Here is a 22,905-nt window from a genome sequence, read left to right as displayed (position 1 = left end):
GGATTCACGTTGTTCATTGGAGCGTCCCTAAACTGTTATTTAAAAACTCACAAGCAATCCAAATGTTTGAATCTTTTTTTAGTTAATAAAAATTGATGCCATTTACAACTTATATGTAACTCACTTTTTTAAGATAAATATAACTAACACTTAACCTCCACAAAAAAATCCACTTCTTTGAACAAGACATTGTAAAGAATTGCAAAACTGCTAAAGATGCAACTAGAAAGATTGCAAATAATGATCATGTCACTGCCACATTCGAGTTGTATTCAGGTCCAGGTACTCACAACGGATCTAAGTTTGGTCATTTCGTGCGCCATCATTCATCCAATTCATCTTCTGTGCACTTAGAGGACGTGACGTTTAGCGGATTCTGACAGAAAAGCTGTATTTCTGATAAACACATAGTACGTGCTAAGAGATTCATCATCTCATTTTGGTGGCAATTAGCAGCTTTTGCATCTGAGTTTCTCATTTATTATAAATTATAACACAAAACTTTGTAATGATGGTTACGTTACAAAGATATTAATATAATTTTGATTAACATTTTAATTAAACTAAATAGATTTTATCGTGGGAACGTAATGGTCTTCACTTTAAAAATGGCTGGGTTATTTTTGACTCATAATGGGTAAATATTGGACAAAACACATGCTGGGTTAAAAATTACCCAATGTTGGGTTGTTGTTATGCAATCATGGGGTATAATAACCCAGCAGTTGGTTAAAACAACCCAGCATTGGGTAAATTTTTACACAGCGGTAAAAAATAAAAATCTTTACAGTGTTCATTTCAAGTTTACATTTGTGACCCGTGCTGGCAAAATGATTCGGAATGAGCAAATTTTCACAAATAAGTTATTTATATTTTGACATTTTCTATTAAAAAAACTTAAAAATCCCTGCATCCATACCTTAAAATCACTAGTAAAACTAATAGTTTCAGCACACACAGTCAAAAACAATATTATAATAAAAATATTTGTTCAACTTTATTCTTTCTTTTATTGTTTGATTGACATTGAGACATACAGCTTCTTCAAGATCTACCAAATATAATGTTACACATCAGATTTTTTTCTCAACAGTTAACCAAACATTCACATAAGACATAACAGATTATGAGGCCTATTTTAACAATCTAAGCGCATTGTCTAAAGCCCACGGCGCACAGTATAAACAGGCGTGTCTAAAATCCACTTTTGCTAATTTAACGATGGGAAAAATGGTTTGTGTGCCAAGTACACTGTCTAAAAGGGTTGTTCCTATTCTCGTAATGAGTAATGGGTGTGTTTTGGGCATAACGTGCAATAAACCAATGAGAGTCTCAGCTCTCATCCCCTTTAAAAGCCAGTTGCGGTGTCGTCATGCCGATTCCCTATTTAAATAGCGGAATTTGTCAACTAAACGGAGGAAGAAGACCCTCAGTTTAAGATTGATATAAAAAAATTGCGTTGTTTTCATTTGTATTGAAATTGTTATATTTTGTATTAAAACCTTTGAAAATCGTTTTCTTTCAGTCATGGAAGAAAAAATAGTAGGCATTTAATTGCTGTAAATGTATGGATAGCCTACATGATCAGTGTAATCTCAAAGAATAACTTACAAATATGCAAGAAAAGGTTTGTACTCTAAAAATACTTTATTTGTAACAAACACAAGATAATGAATTTACAAACGTGCGGAGAGACGAAACGTTTCAGCACTCGGACAGCGCTGTGAGTGTTTTGAGAAGCATTACTTATATACCGTTTCATCGGACGCATGTGCTGTGACGCGATACACGTCTGGTCCAAACTTTACTTACGGTTTCAGTTTTTTAATGGTCTGACTATTTGCTAAACTGAACTCTTGAACAAATACCTCATCGAAAATAACAAATGTTTTGGTTTCCTAAGTAATCTGCGTGTTTTTTTGCTTATTAAATAAATTCTTAGCGTAGTTTACCGGAAGTTACGTGTTGACCACGGACGCCGCTTGTTTATGTTGATACTGCTGAAACCGTCTATAAAAGGTTCTCATTTCACCATATCCACAGATACAAAGTCATCATATATAATAAATCCGTTGGGTAGCATTAAAAATAAAAATAAAACATTTAAAAATAGATGCAATATTCACATTGTGGTGCATTTTGCCGGGTGTATGATAGGGCCCTAAATCTGCGTGAATTCTTGTCAAAATATTTTTAAAACTTTAATTCTGTGTATATATCGGAGTCGCGCACTTGCGCGTCTGTGTGCATGCAGATCTGTACATCAGCACTAAGAAGATAGTTTTCATGTCTTATGGTTCTTAATACTCTTAATGGCTCTTTTAACATCAATCAGGTGCCAAACTTTATCTCTCTTAATAACTTTTTTAACAAATTTTTTTTTAAAAACATTATCTCATTCCTGCATGTTTTAAAACCGAAACCACCATGTCACGTGCATGTGGATGGACACGCATCTTTGAATAGGTTAAGCATTTTGGCATTGGGATTGCTAGAAGAGGGCTTAATGTACTTATTTTTATGAAAACCTCAATTTCAACCAAAATCGACATTTATGCTTTCTTTTCCCCGTAGCTCAAAATGAGTCTGTTGGCATTCTGACTCATTTTGCAAGCAAGGGTCACCTTTTTATAATTATGTTTGATGCCTAATTTCATTCTTTCAAAAAATTATTTTGCATTCAAACAATATTAGGAAGACACCCGATAATACCACCACGGCCCCCAAGAGTCGTCGAACCCTCTGTTGAAGACCCACGATTTAGAGAATTAACAATGTTATGTGTACTGTATGCATATCAGATTGGATTGATTACTACAAAAAGCAAATGCTCAATTGACTAAGCTTTTAATTTCACTTTTACATTAGACTTGATTCATTGGAAAGTCTCTACTGGATCGATGCGGTGTGATACTATTTAACAGATGACAGTGTTAATGCAATGCTGATCAGCCCCTTCACTGTGATCTTTGAAAGGCGTGACAGATGCTCTGAACGAATATGCATATCAATAGAAAAGTGTGTGTGTGTGTGTGTGTGTGTGTATAAGTGGCTTGATGTGGGTTATAAAAACACTCTGCAGCAGGCTGTTTCTTACATACATGACTTCACAAGATAGATTTGCCTTTTAAACAGAGATGGGTGTCAGTGCAAAGGTCCGAATTAGCAATGTATGTGGGTCATGTTCAACATTAAAGGCTTTTAATTTGCCATAAACTCCATAGCCGGCCATTAATACCTTCGCATTAACTATTGTTCCAACACTATCCCTTTAAAATTGTCACATCAGTCATTATATACCGCGCTCATCATGTGCAATAAAAGCATTAGAGAGGCATATTTATCAGAGAGCGTTTAACACACACATGCATACATGCACACACATACGCGAGAGGTCTCAGCTGCGTAGAAGCAGGCGCCGGGTGAATATGTTGCATACTTTAAGTCGAATAAACACAAAGTGGTGAATCAAAGGTGGTGGCGAGCAGCTAACCTGTTTTCCCAGAGGGAGAAAGGTTAATATTTCACCCGTCAGACAGACTTTCTACGATGGTGAGGTAAGTGACAGCTAATCAACATTGTCATAAATAATCAATGAGCAGGAGTGCAGGCAACCCCCCCCACCTCCAATCCACGGTTAACCGTTTCCACACATCAAACTATAGCTCTTCGGATAATGAAGCACTTGTGTGCCTATGTAACGCTCCTTACTGAGCTAAATTGGAAGAAGAGTGGAAGTGGGAAAAGCACAGAGCAAGGGAATTCCTTTTGGCAGGTCATCTGGAATTATGGCAAATTAAACGCTGTGGCTATCCCAAGGATGGTCTGTATCAAGTTCAAGTATGAATAAAACTGGAGGTCATGTGATCGAATGACCTGTCTAAACTGTCCAATCAGTGGACACAGATAGCATTGACTGCTCAAATCATATAGAAATAGATTTGCATGCTGAAAGGGTTAAATCTCTCTCTGTCTGCCTTTATGTATGTATTAAGAGAATGCACTGAACAATCTCAGAATCACTGATTGTAAAATAATGAAACAAACAGATTTATCCTGTATCTTAAGCAGCTTATGAGACTGAACCATTGCAAATATTTACACAATATGTTGCGCAAACTAACTCATTATCTGGCACACACAATGTGCTTGTGTGCATTTTTGGATTACAGCCCACCAACAGATTTCCCAGATGCCAAGACTGGATATTTTTATGAAAAACAACACATTGAGAATACACTTGGCTTTCTGTGACATAATAAAAGTGCCATATTTAGTTACATAAAAATTTTTATGATTATAAAAAATTAATATTGATATTTTTGATTATTTGATTCTTTTTAGCTTGCTTTGTTTTAGCTTTTGCACCTTACATGGTTAATCTCTCTTAAAAAAGTTTAATTTTATCCCCACTACTGTACATGTCATTGTGTCGTACTTGTTACAGGTTTAAGCATCCTGCCACAAAATTTGTGTTTACGGAAGTGTCTGGAGGTAAAAATATTAAATACGATTTTTTTAATATAAGTTTAAATTTACTTTAATAAATAAAAATAATGCAATATAGTATTATTTTATAAATAAAATTTTAACAAAAAATATTTAACAAAAAATAGGTTTGTTTTGGTTTGCTACATACTCTTGTCACAAATTAATAAATTACAGTAATTACATTATTATTACTGCAAAAAGGTTTTAAAATATGAAAACTACATTCTTAGACCTTACATGGTTAATCTCTCTTAAAAAAGTTTAATTTTATCCATACTACATGCCATTGCGTCGTACTTGTTACACGGTTTAAACATCCCCCCACAAAATTTGTGTTTACGGAAGTGTCTGGAGGTGAAACTATTAAATAAGAAAAAAAATTGTTATAGAAGTTTAAATTTACTGCAATAAATCGAAATAATGCAATATAGTATTATTTTATACATAAAATTATAACAAAAAATAAGTTTGTGTTGGTTTGCTGCATACTCTTGTCACAAATTAATACATTACAGTCATTACATTATTATTACTGCAAAAAGGTTTTGAAATATGAAAACTGCATTCTTAGACCTTACATGGTTAATCTCTCTTAAAAAAAGTTTCATTTTATCCCCAATACATGCCATTGTGTCGTACTTGTTACACGGTTTAAATATCCCCCCACAAAATTTGTGTTGTTAGTTTAATAGTTTCGAAAATGTCTCCCAAAAATATAGCAAAATGGGGTCAAGTAAACCCAAAACAAGCATATTTTTTCCTGGTGTGAGGGGTAAAAGGTGATGTACCCCTCCAAATTAATGTAACTCTGGCATTTTTTGGTCTAGAAGCCTAAGTTTGGTCTTGTTTTAAAGTTTTTTACGGAAGTGTCTGGAGGTGAAAATATTAAATAAGAAAAAATTTGTTATAGCAGTTTAAATTTACTGTAATAAATAAAAATAATGCAATATAGTATTATTACATATAATTATAAAAAAATAGGTTTGTGTTGGTTTGCTGGATACTCTTGTCACAAATTAATAAATTACAATCATTGCATTATTATTACTGCTAAAAGGTTTTGAAATATGAAAACTACATTTTTAGACCTTTTTAACAATATATAGTTTGTCATGATAGATAAAAATGTACATGAAAAATATGTAAGTACACTCGAGTGTCTCGCTCACAGGACAGTATCAGTTAACGGGTTAAGACCTGCTAGCTTGTTCATGCAACCCAGGAACTAGTTCGTTTTTCAAAATTCATCACTTAAAAAAATCAAAAATACAAAAAACGTATGTATGTTCATATTATTATGTTTTATAAGAGCAGTGTTGGGGAAAGTTACTTTTGAAAGTAATGCATTACAATATTAAAGGATAATTTCGGTATTTAACACTTTGAGTCTCATTTCAGGTTTGTTTTGGATGAACTACAGTGATGGACACAGAAATTTTGACAATGGGTCGTGTCTTGACTTTTCGACTCATTTAGAAGCGTCTCTTGACTGCTTCAGAATGGAAGTCAATGACCATGCACAAAATGTCATTAAAACAACACTTAACGTTCATTTTCAAAACTGTACTACTCACCGAGTGGTTTCGTGGTGTTCGTTGATGATTAAAAACAAATATATTGGCGCAATGTATGATTTCAATCCGTGTTATTTGCTATAGTGGAACTATTTTTTCAGATACCTCACAACCGCGTATATACTTCCGCTTTATATTTGAGTCTGAAGCATGAATGAACGTAGTCCAACAAACTGTAATAAAACGGTAGCATACTTTCAAAATCAAGTTTATTTATAACACTTACACCATCCAATATGTTTTTTTCATCGGCAGAACAATAAAGAAGATATTTTGCAGAAACCCCAGTGCTCCGTCATGCAAGTCAACAGATCCGCACACTTTAAGAGCTAAAGCATATATATCCAATACAACAGTAATCCCCCATAACTCCGTGTGACATATTGACGTCTTGTGAAGCAAATCAATCAGTTTTTGCAAGAAACTGAACATTATTTACAACACTATTAGCGTGAATGCCAAAGCAGGAAGCGCGTTTTCCGTTTGAGGCGATCTTCCACTGGTGCCGTTTGGTGGCTGTTAGCTATGGATGTTAGTCTCTCTGCGACACCTATAGAGCGGGAGCGTGAAGCGCACTTCCTGCTTGGCAAAAGCTCTGCATTAACGCTGTAAAATATTTATATATATATATATATTCGAATCTCAAAACTAAAAATCGAATGTCAACCCACGGAACGAATATTCGAATATTCTGGTCCAGCCCTACAAATAATGGAAAAATTTATTCTGAGAGAAACCGAGCGAAAAAACTACAACCACATGTAAACAGACCCTTTTCTGTTTCCTGGCGGCGGAGTGATATATCAGCGAGCAATGAGTCTTCCAAGAGAAGTCAATGGAATTTTACAAAATGCCAAATAAAACACGACAGAAACTTTATTTCGCTACACAACTTGTTTTTAATCATCAACGAACACCACGAACCACTCGGTGAGTAGCACAGTTTTGAAAATGAATGTTAAGTGTTGTTTTAATGACATGTTTGTGCATGGCCATTGACTTCCATTCTAAAGCAGTCAAGAGACGCTTCTAAACGAGTCAAAAACTCAAGACACAACCCATTGTCAAAATTTTTGTGTCCATCACTGTAGTTCATCCAAAACAAACCTGAAATGAGACTCAAAGTGTTAAATACCGGAATTATCCTTTAAGTTACTATAAGAGCATATTCAAATATGGCCACTTCTCAAAGTTAAACATGGTAAGAAGTACACTTGCATAAGAGCGTCTTCTGTCTCCATCAACAGCAGAAAAGTTCCCAGTCACTGTGCTATCCCGAATCACGAGGGAACTCGATCAATGCGACTCTTTGAGCCAATTCTACATCTCATTGGCTGGTTTCCCTGCTCACTGTTCTTTAAAACTTTTAATGATTTGGTATAAGAGCAGGTCTGTTTCCAAAGAGCTCTGTTATTGTAGAGTCCCTGGATTCTTTAAGACACACATAGGATTAGATGTCATCGATCATCAAGTGCTAATGGCTTGTTAAAGATGGCTGATAGATAGAACCTGGTGTTGGGCTGAAGGCCAGCATCTGTGTAGCTCATCTCTTCTCCGCCACCGCTGAAGACGACCTCACCGTCGCGCAGCAGCCGATACCGGGAAAGCAGGCCATTGGGTTTGAGCGGATGGCTCCAATATAGCTCCACTGCTGTGGAGTTCACCTGTATATGCCTGGGAATTGTCCACACATCTAGGACCATCAGAGATTAAGAAACAGTTAATACACAGTATACCACGGGGCTGGGGATTGCTTCATTCTGACTGGCTGAGAAATGTTCCACGGGTGTTGATTATTTTTCAATAACCGCATACCTAACCTTAAAAATCTCTTAAAAATAGGCACCAGAGCAATATTTTTGGTAACCGTGGTATAAGCGGAATAATTGACTCCGGTCCTTTGAATTATTCAAAAATAAGGCACACCTGCGGTGTGCATTATTTTCTTATAATTCAACGGCCCATCGTCAATTACTCCTTACGTATACTACGGGTCTGTTGAATGCTTTATTCTGATTGGGTGAGAAATTTTTCATGGGTATGCATTATTTACCGATAAACGCACGCCTAACCTGTCAAATGCCTTAAATAACCACCAGGGTAATGTCTGTGGTAACCGTGGTATAAGTGGAATAATTGACTCCGGTCCTTTTAACTCTTTCGCCGCCATTGACGAGATATCTCGTCAATCAAAAGAAAACGCTTTCCTGCCAATCACGAGTATTTCCGGCTTTCCACAATGCCGCTATTATCCACCAGGTGGCGCCCTTCCGCAACTTTTTAAAACCGGAAGTATTGCCCTATGGCAAGCGGCTGCATGCGCGTGTCTGTTTTAAAGATCGCTCTGAATGGGATCTCTATGAAAAGTCCGTCACAAAAATGGAATTATCTCTGCTTTTTGCTGAAAATTTGGAAAATTTTGCAGAAACCTACCCATATTCAAAAGCTGATTACAAAAGAATTACTGAAGGTAGGATGAAACGGTTTTTTGTTGTTGTTTGAAAGCAGAGGGTCTGTTCTTTCATTTGGTTTATTGTATGTTTATATATTTAAAAAAAAACATTTTCTGGAAGGCATTAAACTTTTGTGAAAATCACGAAAAACGCTGGCGCTGGCTGGCAACTTTTTTTTAAAAATGCTGGCGGCGAAAGAGTTAATTATTTGACAATTATGCACACCTATAGGTAACGGCACTCCAACTTGTGCTGCATTTCCACCTTGGGTGTGCATTATTTTTAAATAATTCAACGGCTCATCGTCAATTATTCCTTACATATTGTGAAAAAGTCTTAGGCCACCACTAGTTTTAATGACCATACATATTTATTTTTCGCTCTCTTTAGTAAGATACAAAGAAAAAATACAGGAAAAATTTAACAAAAATATTTCCTGTATTTTCTATTTGTTTCTTAATAAAATAGATTGAAAATAAATATGGATGAACATTAAAACTTCTAAAACAACAAGTCTGGTGGTCTAAGACTTTTGCACAGTACTGTATATATAGAAAAAATAGTTTCCAAGTGTATGTATGAGCATTAATGAGTCTATATAAGTGTGTGCATTAACCTGCTGGTGCATCTTCCAGCGTCTGACCTATAGATGGCTGACTTGCACCACAACCGGCTGCAGTGCATGCAACAAGAATGAAGCTGTAGTTGGTGTGAGGCTGAAGACCTGCAAAAACATAAATAAAGGATAAACACACTGCCTTTAACATGCACACTACATCATATAAATACATACACTTTTTGTGAATGCCAAAAATAGCAATATAGAAATGCACTGGTACTTGAAATGACTGTGGCTGATTTAAACCAATATATGAACTCTTAGTGATGTTTCTCACATGATACCAACAAATATTAAAGATTTCTTTAGGATTTTTAAAGTATCTAATTATTTACAGTAATGAACAACACAAAACATTTATAAATCATAGGCCAATAAAGTAAACAGCAGACATGGAAGAAGATATTTTTATTATTATTATAAAATTTTTATACACCTACCAACTGATAACAATAGTAGTAACAATTATAAAAGAAATATTGTTTATGAATAATTTAAAGTGCAACATTAATTTACAGTATTTGATAAAAACACTATACATATACAGATATAAAGATCTGCTTCTTATCCTGTATAAACTTTAAATCTCAATCTAATCCTGAACTCCGTGCACCCCAAAGTCGTGCCCGTGTCCATCGACTCGCAGTGCCAGGTCTCCCTTTACATCTGAAAAAATGCACGCACCCGGCTGTTTAGTATGCTTGCCAGCCTCTCTCATTTAACCCAAACACAGATCAATGTTTTCAGAACGTTGAGCTGTGTTTGGGTTAAGTAAAGGATTCTGTTAAGCATACTAAACGCAGGGAGACAGCCGCTGAACACTGCCTTTAAAGCTTAACTCGCCATGCAAAACATGTCCAGGTGTGTATTCTAGAAGGGTTAGGTTATTATAGCGTTGAGGGTTAAGTTATTAGCGTTGAGTAATTTGCATGGTGTAAATCCAACCTAATATAGCGATCGGTACTTGGGAGAAACTAAAAGAAAGATTGCATTATCAATATGATTTGTTAAGACTAATCGTAGGGAGGTTGGATGTAGAAATATTAATAGTATACCAAATTAAATTTGTATGTGAAAAATAAGACGTTACATATGTAAAAATATGATAGATGATGTTGTTGATATTTGAAAAAAGGGCACAGAGTTAAAGCAGTGACTAGTGATATAACTAATGAAAATCATAAAGTTGTAATTATAAATAAGTATTAATATTATTCCAGTTAATAAAACAATAAACAGAAACATTGCTATTCACAATCTCACAATCACAATTTTTTTAAAATCTCAAACAAACTCAAGGGGGCACTCTTAGCTTGTTAAAGACACATGCACCTTTACTCAAAATGGCAAATAAATAAATAAAATAAAAAATCAATCATTTTAGTTAACCCTACGAAGCACCCATCGGCCCGTTTGTATAGCACACGACTAACACAAAGTGAAACAATGCCGTAACTGTCATCCAAATTGTTCTGTACAGCCCGATGAGGACGTGTGAGGTAATAAACGATATAAAAAGATATTTTATTGACAAGCTGCCATTTATTGTTTGCATTAGAGAATATGAGGAGATGATGGCCGATATGTGCCATCCTGAATGTGGAGGCTTGATGAGAAAAGGTCTGCAATGCTTACTCACTTTACCTGCCACATTGATAAAGCCTCTAAATAATTAAGTGCCCACTTCCTGTCTACAATTACTTAATGTTTTTTTTTCAGTCTGAAGGGGATTATGAAGCGATCTGTGGGCTTTACGTTTCGGCCAAGCTAGGAGACTACCCATGATGCCTTTTATAGGATCAGTTTCCCCCCCCCGCTCACGCATAATTTAGGAGGCAGGTTCTTCTCTTCTATCAGGCCTCGGTGAACTCGGAGCTGCTACAGAACAAGCCAGGTGAAGGGAACTCTGGAAGTGCTGCTTATACACAACGCAATGACTTTACACGCTTATATAAGATGTCCAATAATTGTTTACTTCAACATTTAGCTTGCTTAGAAATATAGTGTATATTAATACCTTACAGATTTAACATTGTTTGCAGAGTATTGAAATAAAAAAGGTAAAAGAAATCAAATTGACAAAAAATCAGGTCAATTTAACCTACTAATTTAATTTTTGACCTGTAATAGGTTGACATAACTTATAAAAACAAGTTGAAATTGTTTAACTTAATTTGTTAAGTTAAAGTAACATAAAAACATATATTACATTGTTATTATTTATTTACAGTGTGTAAATAATAAATCATTAATTTACCAATGTCCAATAAATGCATGGCTTACAACATAATTTGCATAATGGAGAGCTACACTGTAAAAAATTTGCCGTAATTATGCAGCTGGTTCCCAGTAACTCACTGTAGAAGACAAAGACCGAAAATGTGTAATGTTCATTCAACCCTAAACAAACTGTTGCCAGTAAACAACACAAATGCAAAATCCACAGCAAGCTACCGGCAGCCAGTTGCTAGTAATACCCATAAATACTGTAATTTCTACAGAAATTTTACAGTGTATAATTTACACCAGTTAATAAAAACCTATGCATACTTTTCATGGGAATTCTTAACTTAAAATATGATATAGTTTTATATCATAGCATACAGTTTATAATCTCTTTTGAGTCAAATTACAGTAAAATAGCGCAATAATATTAGATGGAATTTTTAGGTTATTTATTTTGAGGTCATTTAAATAACAAATAAAATGGTAATTTGACAATTTGTTACTTAACAAAGCATTAGACATTAGAAAACAAAATATATATAAAATCACCATATGTTATACTCGAAAAACTTTCCTTATTTATATTTTGCTGAAAAAATAATATCTTTCTCTCTTTTTACCTTGTCTTACTGTATTTTTACCAATGTGTTAAAAGTCGCAGTTAAAACTGATAATGATTTAATTATTGATGTCTTTAATTTGGTTTCCTTTCATTACAATAACAATAGGAACAGGAACTTCCTTTGTCATTGGAAGTACTGTCATATAAAAGCGCCAGATTTTGCAGTGTGTGGGCATGCGCACGACTCCTGCGGTTACAAAAGGGTGCAAAATCCCAATACATGCATTACACACATTATATTTTATATAGGGGCAGTTTCCCAGACAAGGCTTAAGACTAAAATGCATGTTTGAGCTGCATGTCTCAACTAAAAACAGATTGCACTGACCTATTTTTAAATACAGTATATCTGTGCCACGGTTTTGTGACAAGATGCACAGCAAAAATTAGTTTTTGGTAAGGTATGTTTGTAAAAAAAAAACGTAATTGTCCTAATATAAATAATAAGGCCTAGTCCTGGCTTAATCTAAACCATGTCCGGAAAACCACCTTATGTACAACATATAATATTCATTTTTGCCTTTTGTCACTTATTTGCAACCATAATGTAACCAATCATAAATATTTATTGTGCTGTATCAATTCACAGGTACCAACTTAAAAAAAGAAGTAACTTACAAAAGATATAAGCCTGTAATCCATGTTGTGTTTAAATTGGTGGCTTTGTAGTAAAACATAAAGCTTGGACAGTATAGTGAACTGTATGTGTGCGTTTAATAAAGTCAAGTGCAGGAAGTTTTAAGGAACACAAAGGTGCCTTGCAGCAGCAGTCGATGTGGAGAGCAGAGACCCAGCTCGGCCGCACGGCACAAAACACTGGAAGGATTTACCAGCAGCTCCGTGCGGAGGGACATGAAAGTCTCGATGTGGCTTTAGAGCCTCTTCACAAAGGAAACCCAGAGCAAAGGCATTCTGCAATCGCTGCCAGTGACTGAACGCTGTCGCCACTGCCGCACAACTGAGCCAGAGTCCCGCCCATGCCCGCCATCTCCCCCAGCCAAGTTTTAAACACGCCACACTGCCAGCCGGCCAAATATGCCATCAGATCCCCTCCCTCTCCGCTCGCCGCGGGATCCCAGACTGGCTTACTGCTTTGGCACGTGCTGCCTCTGCCAACTTCAGGGCCTTCAGAGGAATGGAGAGAATGCTGAAAGCCCTTCACTGAAATATCTTTGGGCGCCAGCGAGTTGCACAGGAACTCCAGCCGTACGAAGGTCCCTGCTGATTTCAAGCTTATTTACAAAGGCGTGGAGCTTCCCAGCATTCCCTCTGGAGTACGCAGAGAGACAGCAAGCAGCCGACAGCCCCTGAAATCGACATCAGAGAGTCACGTGGCAGGAGATTCCTCGTGAAGAACAACAGTGGACAGATTGGTACATAAACCATCAAGCTGGTTTTCAAAATGTTTTACTGTAGGTACAAATCTCTTATGTAATTCAATTGAAACAAAGCTGTGGACATGCATCTAAAATATATAAATAACTGAGACTTTGTCCTGGACACGAGGATGTCATTTTTCCTGCTTTGACAATGCTAGAAATCAGCTGCATCTCCAAGGAGTGAATTTATTCAGATTAATCCCGACTGGAAAGAGATCAGACGCTACCCGAAACTACGTGCCTGACTCAGGTTTGATAATCACGTCGCTGATAATGCCGACAGGCCGAAGTGAGCGGCGTTCTTCTCCGCTGTGCATGAATTATGCGTTTCACGGCCCCTAGAGAGAGAAACTTGTGCCACATAGGAGCTGTTTCATAGGAGTCCATTTACAAAGATAAACAAATACAGACAGTACTATTCTTAAAACTAAAAAAACTAAAATCATAAATAATATATTGTATAGTACTATACAGTATTTTTCAAAAATACATTCGCAGATTTTAATAAACATCAATCAAAAATACTTAAATTATGAGTTTCTATTATTATTATTGTTTATAGTATTTACATTTGATATTCAAGTATTCAATAACTGATCAATTATTATATATTGTAGCTTTTAATTCTAATAAAAATACATACGGTTTACAGATAATTAAAAATATTACAAATATTTATAACTATAACAATAAATTACTAAAAAATTGTTAAACACAAAAAATACAGATATATTTCATAAACTTTTGTTAAATGAGAAACAAACCAAAAACACCCTGTGGCAAATGAAAATCATTCTATGAACGACATTTGTGAGCACTTAATCTAAATCCCTCTCTCTCTGTGTGTGTGTTAGCTGTGTGCAGCTGTCCGTTGCCATGCGTCGTCCCGTGCGGTTCTGGAAATGGTAGCGAGGTCCGCGCGCGTACCCTTGCGGTGGTGACGGATGGCTCGGGGCCAAGAACACTGCTCCTCTCCAAGGCAGATAAAAGAAGCGCCACAAATCAGCATCGGCCTCAGGAGTGATGGGCAGGCCGGCTGCTCATTGCGGGAATCAGGTGTAAATTCAGTCATTAGATGACTTCCAGAAACAGCATGCATAAATAAAGGCAGGGCACGTGGAGGAGACGCAGTGTATCCTCGCTCGCCGCTGCAGCCGTCAGCGCCAGCATGGGGTGGCTGCTCTCCGCTGCTTAACCAATTCATCACTCGATCTTTGCACTGTATCTGTCTTTTTTCTTTCTTTCATTCAGTATTCAATATCTCTGATGTGTTAAGTCATAGTGCTACTGTCTTCACCCATCGGATAAAAGCTTTACTGTCATGTTCATTTCTTGTTTTACAGTACTCTTTAATACATTATTTGCCTACATTAATACATTATGGAACTAGAATACATTTATTTAGACTTTAATATCTAGACTTTAGGTTAAAATGTAATCTTAGGTGCATTGGCACCATTTCCCTTTAAGTTTTGTGCATCACATTTACTTTTTAATAGTTCATTTTAAACAGTCCTAAGGTGTGATAAAGGTAGATTTTTTATAATCCAAATACTCAACACTGTCTGTGAAAACCCAGTAAAAGTAATTTTGTGATAAAATCATCCAATATAATGCAAAGAACATTCTGTGAAAATATAACATTGATATCTTAAATACTGACTGAGTAAAGCAAAAAAAGCTCAATAAAATCTTATCCCCCCAGAAATTTAGGTTAAGTGGCTTTATAAATTAGTAATTTGCAATGTTCAGTAAATAAAATAATGCTTATTAAAACAAAATTATTTAAAAAATCACTGAACAAGTAAATAATTTATTAAATAAAATTAACCTTATTAAAATATATATATATATATATATATATATATATATATATATATATATATATATATATATATATAACTCAACAAGTAAATAATTTATTAACTAAAATTAACCTTATTAAAACAAAATTATTAAAAAAATCACTCAACAAGTAAATAATTTATTAAACAAAATTAACCTTATTAAAACAAAATTATTTAAAAAAATATATAACTCAACAAGTAAATAATTTATTAACTAAAATTAACCTTATTAAAACAAAATTATTTAAAAAAAATCACTCAACAAGTAAATTATTTATTTAAAAAAAATAAACCTTATTAAACCAAAATTATAAAAAAATATCACTCAACAAATAAATAATTTATTAAAAAAAATTACCTTATTAAACCAAAATTATAAAAAAATATCACTCAACAAGTAAATAATTTTTTAAAAATAACCTTATTAAACCAAAATTATAAAAAAAAAATCACTCAACAAGTAAATAATTTATTAAATAAAATTAACCTTATTAAACCAAAATTATAAAAAAAATCACTCAACAAGTAAATAATTTATTAAAAAATAACCTTATTAAACCAAAATTATAAAAAAAAATCACTCAACAAGTAAATAATTTATTAAATTAAATTAACCTTATTAAAACAAAATTATTTAATAATATCATTCAACAAGTTAATAATTATTCACTTAAATGGACACTTCACTTTTATTAAAATAGGTTCATTTTCCAGCTCCTCTAGAATTAAACATTGAGTTTTACCGTTTTGGAATCCATTCGGCCAATCTCCGGGTCTGGCGTTACCACTTTTAGCATAGCTTAGCATAATCCATTGAATCTGATTAGACCAAAAAAGATCTGATTTTCCAAAAAAAGTGGAGTGTCCCTTTAAAGTGATAGTTCACCCAAAAATGAAAACTTTATTATTTTCTTACTCTCATTTTGTTACAAACCTGTATAAATTACACGAAGGAAGATATTTTGAGGAATGTTTGTAACAAAACCAATCATGAGCTCCATTCAATTTTTTCCTACTGTGGAGGTGAATGGGGCTCATGATCGGTTTTGTTGCAGGCATTTCTCAAGTTGTCTTCCATTGTGTAATTTGCACAGGTTTGTAACATGAGAGTGAGTAAATGATGACATAATTTAGATATTTGGTTGAACGATCCCTTTCATTTCGAAAAACAAGCATATTGCACAATACCTGTGACATCATAAGCCATCTTCCCCTGTGTATGTGTGTGGATGACTCCGACGCCGCTCTGATTGATGTGGTACTCCCGGATGACACCGTTCGGTTTGGCCGGCACATCCCAGCTGATCCTCAGGGCCCTGGACCCGGACGGACTCACCGTTGGGGCACCGATACCCTCCGGTTCCCTCTGGACAGTCACTGCCACAACCTGCACACATACTAAAAAGAATTACAGAGCAATTTGCTCTAATGGAGGATTGGATATCCTGCTCTAATAGAATGTCACTAGCGCTTTCAACTCTTGTCTTTAGGAGTGGCAGACTATTAGGAAAGGGCCGCGAGAGGTGGTTAAGGTGTTTTTTTTGGCTACGTGTAGGCCGGCCCGGTGTTGGCCTGATGTGCTTGTGAGCCCGCAGTGTCCAGAAAGATTAAATCAGGTTCCTCATTCCCAACGACAGAGCTGGGTCCTGCTGAGCGACAACAGGGTGCCCCGTGGTAATTGCTCCCCTTGTATTGGGTTGGGCAATAATTGCAACTGTTTGGGCAATGCTTGCAGGTGTACAAGTTAATCCCGCTCCACTTAAAAACGATCGTGCACGGGTGAAGAAGAAAGAAGCAGTGGATCATTGGTGGGCAATTGGTGTGCCGGCCGAGACCAGGGGCTGCGCGGGAAGAAAAATGGACCTAATGCCGGCCTGAGCGGTTCTTTTTACTTTCCCTCCGGCGTTCTGGCTGACGGCCTGGCAGATTTGTGTGGTTATTGATAATCTGATCCTAAATTAGACATAAAAAGAGGAGATGGACAGGTTAATTTGCTCTTTCATCAGCTGAGCCACTGACATCTATTACAAGGAGACAACAATTATGGCAGGAAGTCAGTTGTTGCTCTGGTTCCATTAGCTTGCTATTAGAAATATCCTGTTTACTCAGCACTAGCTGCATAACATGAGAATGAATGGGGGAGTAAGGCTATTGTTATCCTTTACAAGTGTTTTGTAGCTTTGCACTACAATGCTTGTAAATACTTGCAGGTAACCTTGTGACAAAGACGAAGGACAATGGGAAAAAATCAGTACTACTGGTTATATGGGCCTTAAAATTGAATTAAGTATTTTCCCCCACATTAAAGTAAAAATAACAAATAATAAAAAACTTAATCTATCCACACCATTAAAGTTTCTGTAAGATCACTGTTGCATTGGTTAAAGAGAAATGAAAGTCCACAAAAGACAAACATGAACTTGAATGTGTAATGCAGTGTTTTTATGAATGTGAATGGGACTTATTTATGTTCAGATATATACCTGTATCAAATTTTAATGTGCAGAAACCTTAAAATTAAGTGATTTTTTCAGGAAATTGTATACGTAGTCAATACCACCTGGCTAAACCAATTTCAAGAGTTTGGGTCAGGACTGTTTTTTACCAATTGCTGACCACGGAGTGTCTGGATTTGAAAATATATATTTTTTATTTGGTGACACAAGTGCAAGGATAGGTCAACTTTTTTTGATTTATACCAAATTAACACTGAATAACTACTGTACTGTATATATGAAGAGTTTGGTTCCAAAACGCGATAAACGCCATTTTTGAAAAAAATTTGTTACTGCCAGAATCAGTATTATATCAGGTCAGTATTAAGAAGTAAATTCTTAATTTTACGCAAAATCCAATATCCGCCGTGTTATTCTGTCATCTTTTCTCCCTTTTTTCCCAAACTGCAATAGATTTATTGCATTTTGAATAAAAACTTGTCATGGAAAAATAATCAGTTTTTATAATAAATCTTTGAAAATCAAGTTATGGATTTGAATTTTTTATGTTTTTATAACCTAAAGATGCTATGTGAAAGTTTGTAACAGAAAATAGTGGTTTTCATCTTGTCACTTTCTTGGTATAGAAAACACGTTTTTACCGAAATTTGTCAAAATGGATTTATTGCGTTTTGGAACCAAACTCTTTATCAGTGATGGGGGTAACGCGTTACAAAGTGTAACTCCACTACTTTTAGCAGTAACGAGCATGTAACGAAGTATTTTTTTAAATCAAGTAACGCAATTACAATTACTGAAATTTAAATGAGTTCGTTACTCGCGTTATTTTGTAAAAAATAGACAAGACATATCTGACATCGCAGGACCGTGGTTGGCGGCGCAATGAATCATTACATTTCTTCATAGCTGACAGTGCATTTAGAATGAACATGAAAAATCTAAACGGGACAACATACCTTTTGTTTAAAAATTGTGCGCAAGTCATAATCCATCCGGTCTCATGTTTGTAAATTATCTTCACCAAGCAATCGCATTATGACATCAACTTGCATTTGTAGTAAAAGTAATAAATCTGAGAAATGTTCATATATTCTTAGATGTTTACATCGGCTTCATGGAAGAGAACGATCCGCGATTGTTGTTTCCACTAAAATATTCACACTCCGCTGTACGCCCGTGTTAAAACTCCATAGTATGTGTGAGCTCGCTTTTAGTTTTAGTTTCAGTCTCGCCATATCCGAAAAAACAATCCACTCGCTCTGTGTCCGTCTGACAAAACAATCCACGTAGCCTACTCCGTTTTCTGATTAAATATCTTCCTTTAATCCTGTGTATCATTTAAATCAAACAGAAAACAAACAATATATGACCAAAGAGCGCAGTCCCTGCGGCAAGCTTCACAAGCTGTGTTAAAGGGCTGAACCCTACTAAGCATGCGATAAAAGGTGAGCACTCGGTCTTTCAAGGCGCTCAGAAGTTCGCGAAGAGAACTGAAATGAGACGGTCTAACCTTCGGAGGACCCATAATTTGCCTCATCTGCTGCACGCACACAGCGGAGACATTTCTAACTTATTAAAATAAATATGAAATCAGAAAAATAATAATTTATTTTAGAAAATATGACATGTTGACACAATTGTCTCCAAATTTTTAAAGAGACACTACACAATTTTAACACATTATATATTTTTGTAAACATGCAGAATATTTGTCTAAATGGTCTAAATGATATACATAAATAAACTAAGTTACATATTAAGATAATTTCTAACAAAAATATTCAAAGGTTGAATCTAAAGCAAAATAGGCTCCTACAGTATGTGATATATTATGAGTCTTACGTGTAAAATAGCCCATCCATATCATTTTACTGTTTGACTGTTCAGTACTGTTCATATTTACATTTAAAAAGAATACATAAAAGTAACTTAAAAGTTACTTTTCTAAGTAACTAATTACTTTTGATATACAGTAACTGGTAGAGTAATTCAGTTACTTTTAAAAGAAGTAACTAGTAACTGTAACTAATTACTAATTTTCAGTAACTTGCCCAACACTGCTCTTCATATACACGGACATGCATAGTGTTGTACCATCTCTACCCTATTATTATGAACATTATTTTATATTTTGAAAAAAAAAAGTTTTCTGTGCCTCTACCCTTGGGCATGTCAATGCATATATCAATAATGATAATGATAGCAATGTGACACCAATGAGGACATATTTATGAATAAAGACATCGATTTTGACTAATTAAATATTAAAAAAACTACATATGGTCCCTTTAATGACATTATTTTCATTTTTGGTTGAACTAACCCTTTAAGGGTCTGCTAAATTTAGGAAAATTAAAGGGATAGTTGACCCAAAAATGAAAATTCTGTCATCATTTACTATGTATTTTTTGTTTTGGTGTTCATGAGCACCATTAACATCCATAGTATTTATTTTTCCAACTATGGAAGTGAGTGGGGCTCAGGATCGATTTTGTTAGGAACATTCCTCAAAATATCTTCTTTCGTGTTCATCAGAAGAAATAAATGTATACAGGTTTGTAACAACATGAGAGAGAAAAAATTATGACACGATTTTTATTTTTGGGTGAACTATCCCTTTAACTATGATTTTATTATAGTTAAGTGTAGCAACCATGTTTTTCTACCATTTGTATTACCATAGTTTTACTAAAAACCCAATTGGTAAAATATGGTCAGTGTGGAGAGATCATAGTAAATTTCTAAAAGCACTTATTATAATTACTATACTTACTTAGTTAAACCATAGTTAAGGGCAAATCATCTCAAATCACAATGAAAAAGTAGTAGTCTTTAAAAACTAATTTTGGACAAAAATACAATATTTTAAAGGAATAGTAAACCCAAATATGACAATTTTGTCATCATTTACTCAATTGCATATTTCTTTGTTGTGATGAACACAAATGAAGATATATTCAAAAATATCTGAAGCCCCATTGACTTCCATAGTGGGAAAAAGAATACTATGGAAGTCAATGGGTACCTTCAACTGTGTGCTTACCATCATTTAGCAAAATATCTGATTTTGTATTAGACAGAAGATAGAAACTGGGATGTAAATGATTAGTTTTACGAAATAAAACTAAATTAGTTTTTTTTGGTGAACTAACCCTTTAAAGGGACACACCACTTTTTTAGAAAATATGCTCATTTTCCAGCTCCCCTAGCGTTAAACATATAAGTTACTGATTTGGAATCCATTCAGATGATCTCTGTGTCTGGTGGTACCACTTGAACCTATTTTCAAAAAAAGTGGAGTGTCCCTTTAATACATTTAAAAAAAAGTCATTGATGTGACGTAATTTTTCCACCTCTGCACTGGTGCCACAGAAAAGTTGTAAACAGTTAAAACTACAAGTATTAAATATTTTAAAAAGGAAGAATTTATGTAGGGATTATGAACAGTAAAACACACACATACTAAAAAAAGAAAACTCACTTTGGAGCTGTCTGTGCACCCAGCAGCAGTACATGCTCTGAGCTGGTACATGTACTCCTGAAAAGGTCGGATTCCCGCTGCATCCGTGAAGCTAAGATCAGTGCCGCGGAAACGTTCCTGTCCGTCACGCAGGATGACATAGTGACTTATCTCTCCTATCACAAAACACACAAACACAGTTAAAAAGGGTCTTCAAAACAATTTCGAATTTCAGTGCAGACTAACTTTCTTTCAAATCACAACAGATTGGGTGGCAAGCCGTTTGATTAGAGCTGAAGTCCTAATGAGCAATCAGCTTGTTTCTTTACATATTAAGTGGCACAGAAGTTCACTAAAACGAAGCTTGTTATTCTCACTTAGCGCATGTGGATTTCCCTCCTTATAAATTATTCTGCCGAGCTATGCAGATTACGCCTAATAACAGTCAGGTCTTCGAAGAAAAGATGATAAAACAATCAGATAGTTTCACTATGACAAGAGTTGCAGCATTACAGCCTGCTATCCAGACTTAATCTTCTAAGTGTCACGGTTGTGTGCGCAGAAGGCCAAACTGATTGATAATTTACATAACCAAACCTTCTACTGAATAAACATGTGACAATATTACCACGAGAGCAAGAAAGTGCGTTGCCAACTGTAGTATTTGGTCTTTTAGGAGATAAAAGAAAATATATATTTTTTAAACTGTTGGTTATAAAAGTATACATTACTTTTTACATTACCATTAGGTCTGTTTGGGGTTGACCAGTCTAGAAGAATGATGTCATCGCGAAGGCCGACAAGGCTCCAGCGAGGAGGGGCTACGCCACAGGGCACATCTTCTTTAGTAGTGACCTGGGCGAAGGGGCTAAATCCAACACTGTGGCTGTTCCAGGCACCGATTCTGTACTCATATCTTGTATAGGGATCCAGTTCAGTATCTGAAATGATAGACACATGACCATGATATGGCAGGTATCCTAAAGCGGAGTCTTAAAAGTGTCCTGGTCTTCACTTTAAGACTTTCAAAAGTAGCCAAAGACCTTGCATTTACTGTAATGCTCTTCGCTTACAAAAAAAAAACAGTAAATGTGTGTGTGGGGAGTCATGGGTGTAAATCTTCAAGATGGGTTTCGTCAGACGAAGGCAATTCTATGAGTGACAGGATGACAAAAGACTCTTATTACGAGAACAGAGGACAAGCTACAGTCTCGCAACAAATAAACAAATCAGAACAACTATCAAGCTAACTTTTCGTATTGACATACATGCAATTCGATTTGTAAAACATGCACAATAACGCACAGGGATGAATCATGCACAGGAAGAATTAACTAAAGTCTGGCAATGCATAAACAGATCACAACAGGTACATCAGGACAACATACAGTATTTATTCACAAAAAAACGGAATAAACGTTTTGTTTACATCATATATGTATAATAATTATGTATTTATATATAAATATGCACACATGCATGGATAGTTTTAAGAAAAAATATATTTATACATTAAGTATTTACATTTATATATAATACAAATTATACATAAATATACAATTCAATTTATACAATTCAATATTTTCATAGAATGGCGTTTTTGTAGCTCAATTGGTAAAGCATTGCATTAGCATCGCACAAAAGTCAGGTTTCCTATAGACCACATATACTAATAAAATGTACTAATACAGTATAGCTTTAATGCAATGTAAGTTGCTTAGGATAAAAGCGTCTACATAATTCATAAATGTAAATGTTAAATGTAGATACAACGTATG

General features: G+C 35.1%; 1 protein-coding gene across 1 annotated transcript in view; it reads right to left on the bottom strand.

Annotated features, from left to right (window-relative positions):
- The window catches only part of ush2a (Usher syndrome 2A (autosomal recessive, mild)), a 328,621-nt gene that overhangs the window by 63,333 nt on the left and 242,383 nt on the right, over positions 1–22,905 (bottom strand). The window contains 5 exon segments of the mRNA XM_055171788.2: positions 7,575–7,758; positions 9,135–9,242; positions 16,400–16,598; positions 21,149–21,303; positions 21,871–22,068. Coding sequence (XP_055027763.2) covers positions 7,575–7,758; positions 9,135–9,242; positions 16,400–16,598; positions 21,149–21,303; positions 21,871–22,068 — 844 coding nt within the window.

The sequence above is a fragment of the Misgurnus anguillicaudatus genome, chromosome 7 (assembly GCF_027580225.2).
Source record: "Misgurnus anguillicaudatus chromosome 7, ASM2758022v2, whole genome shotgun sequence".
In the NCBI taxonomy this organism is placed as follows: Eukaryota; Metazoa; Chordata; class Actinopteri; order Cypriniformes; family Cobitidae; genus Misgurnus; species Misgurnus anguillicaudatus.
Note: the sequence above shows the minus strand (reverse complement) of the source record. Positions and strands in the feature narration are given on the sequence as shown.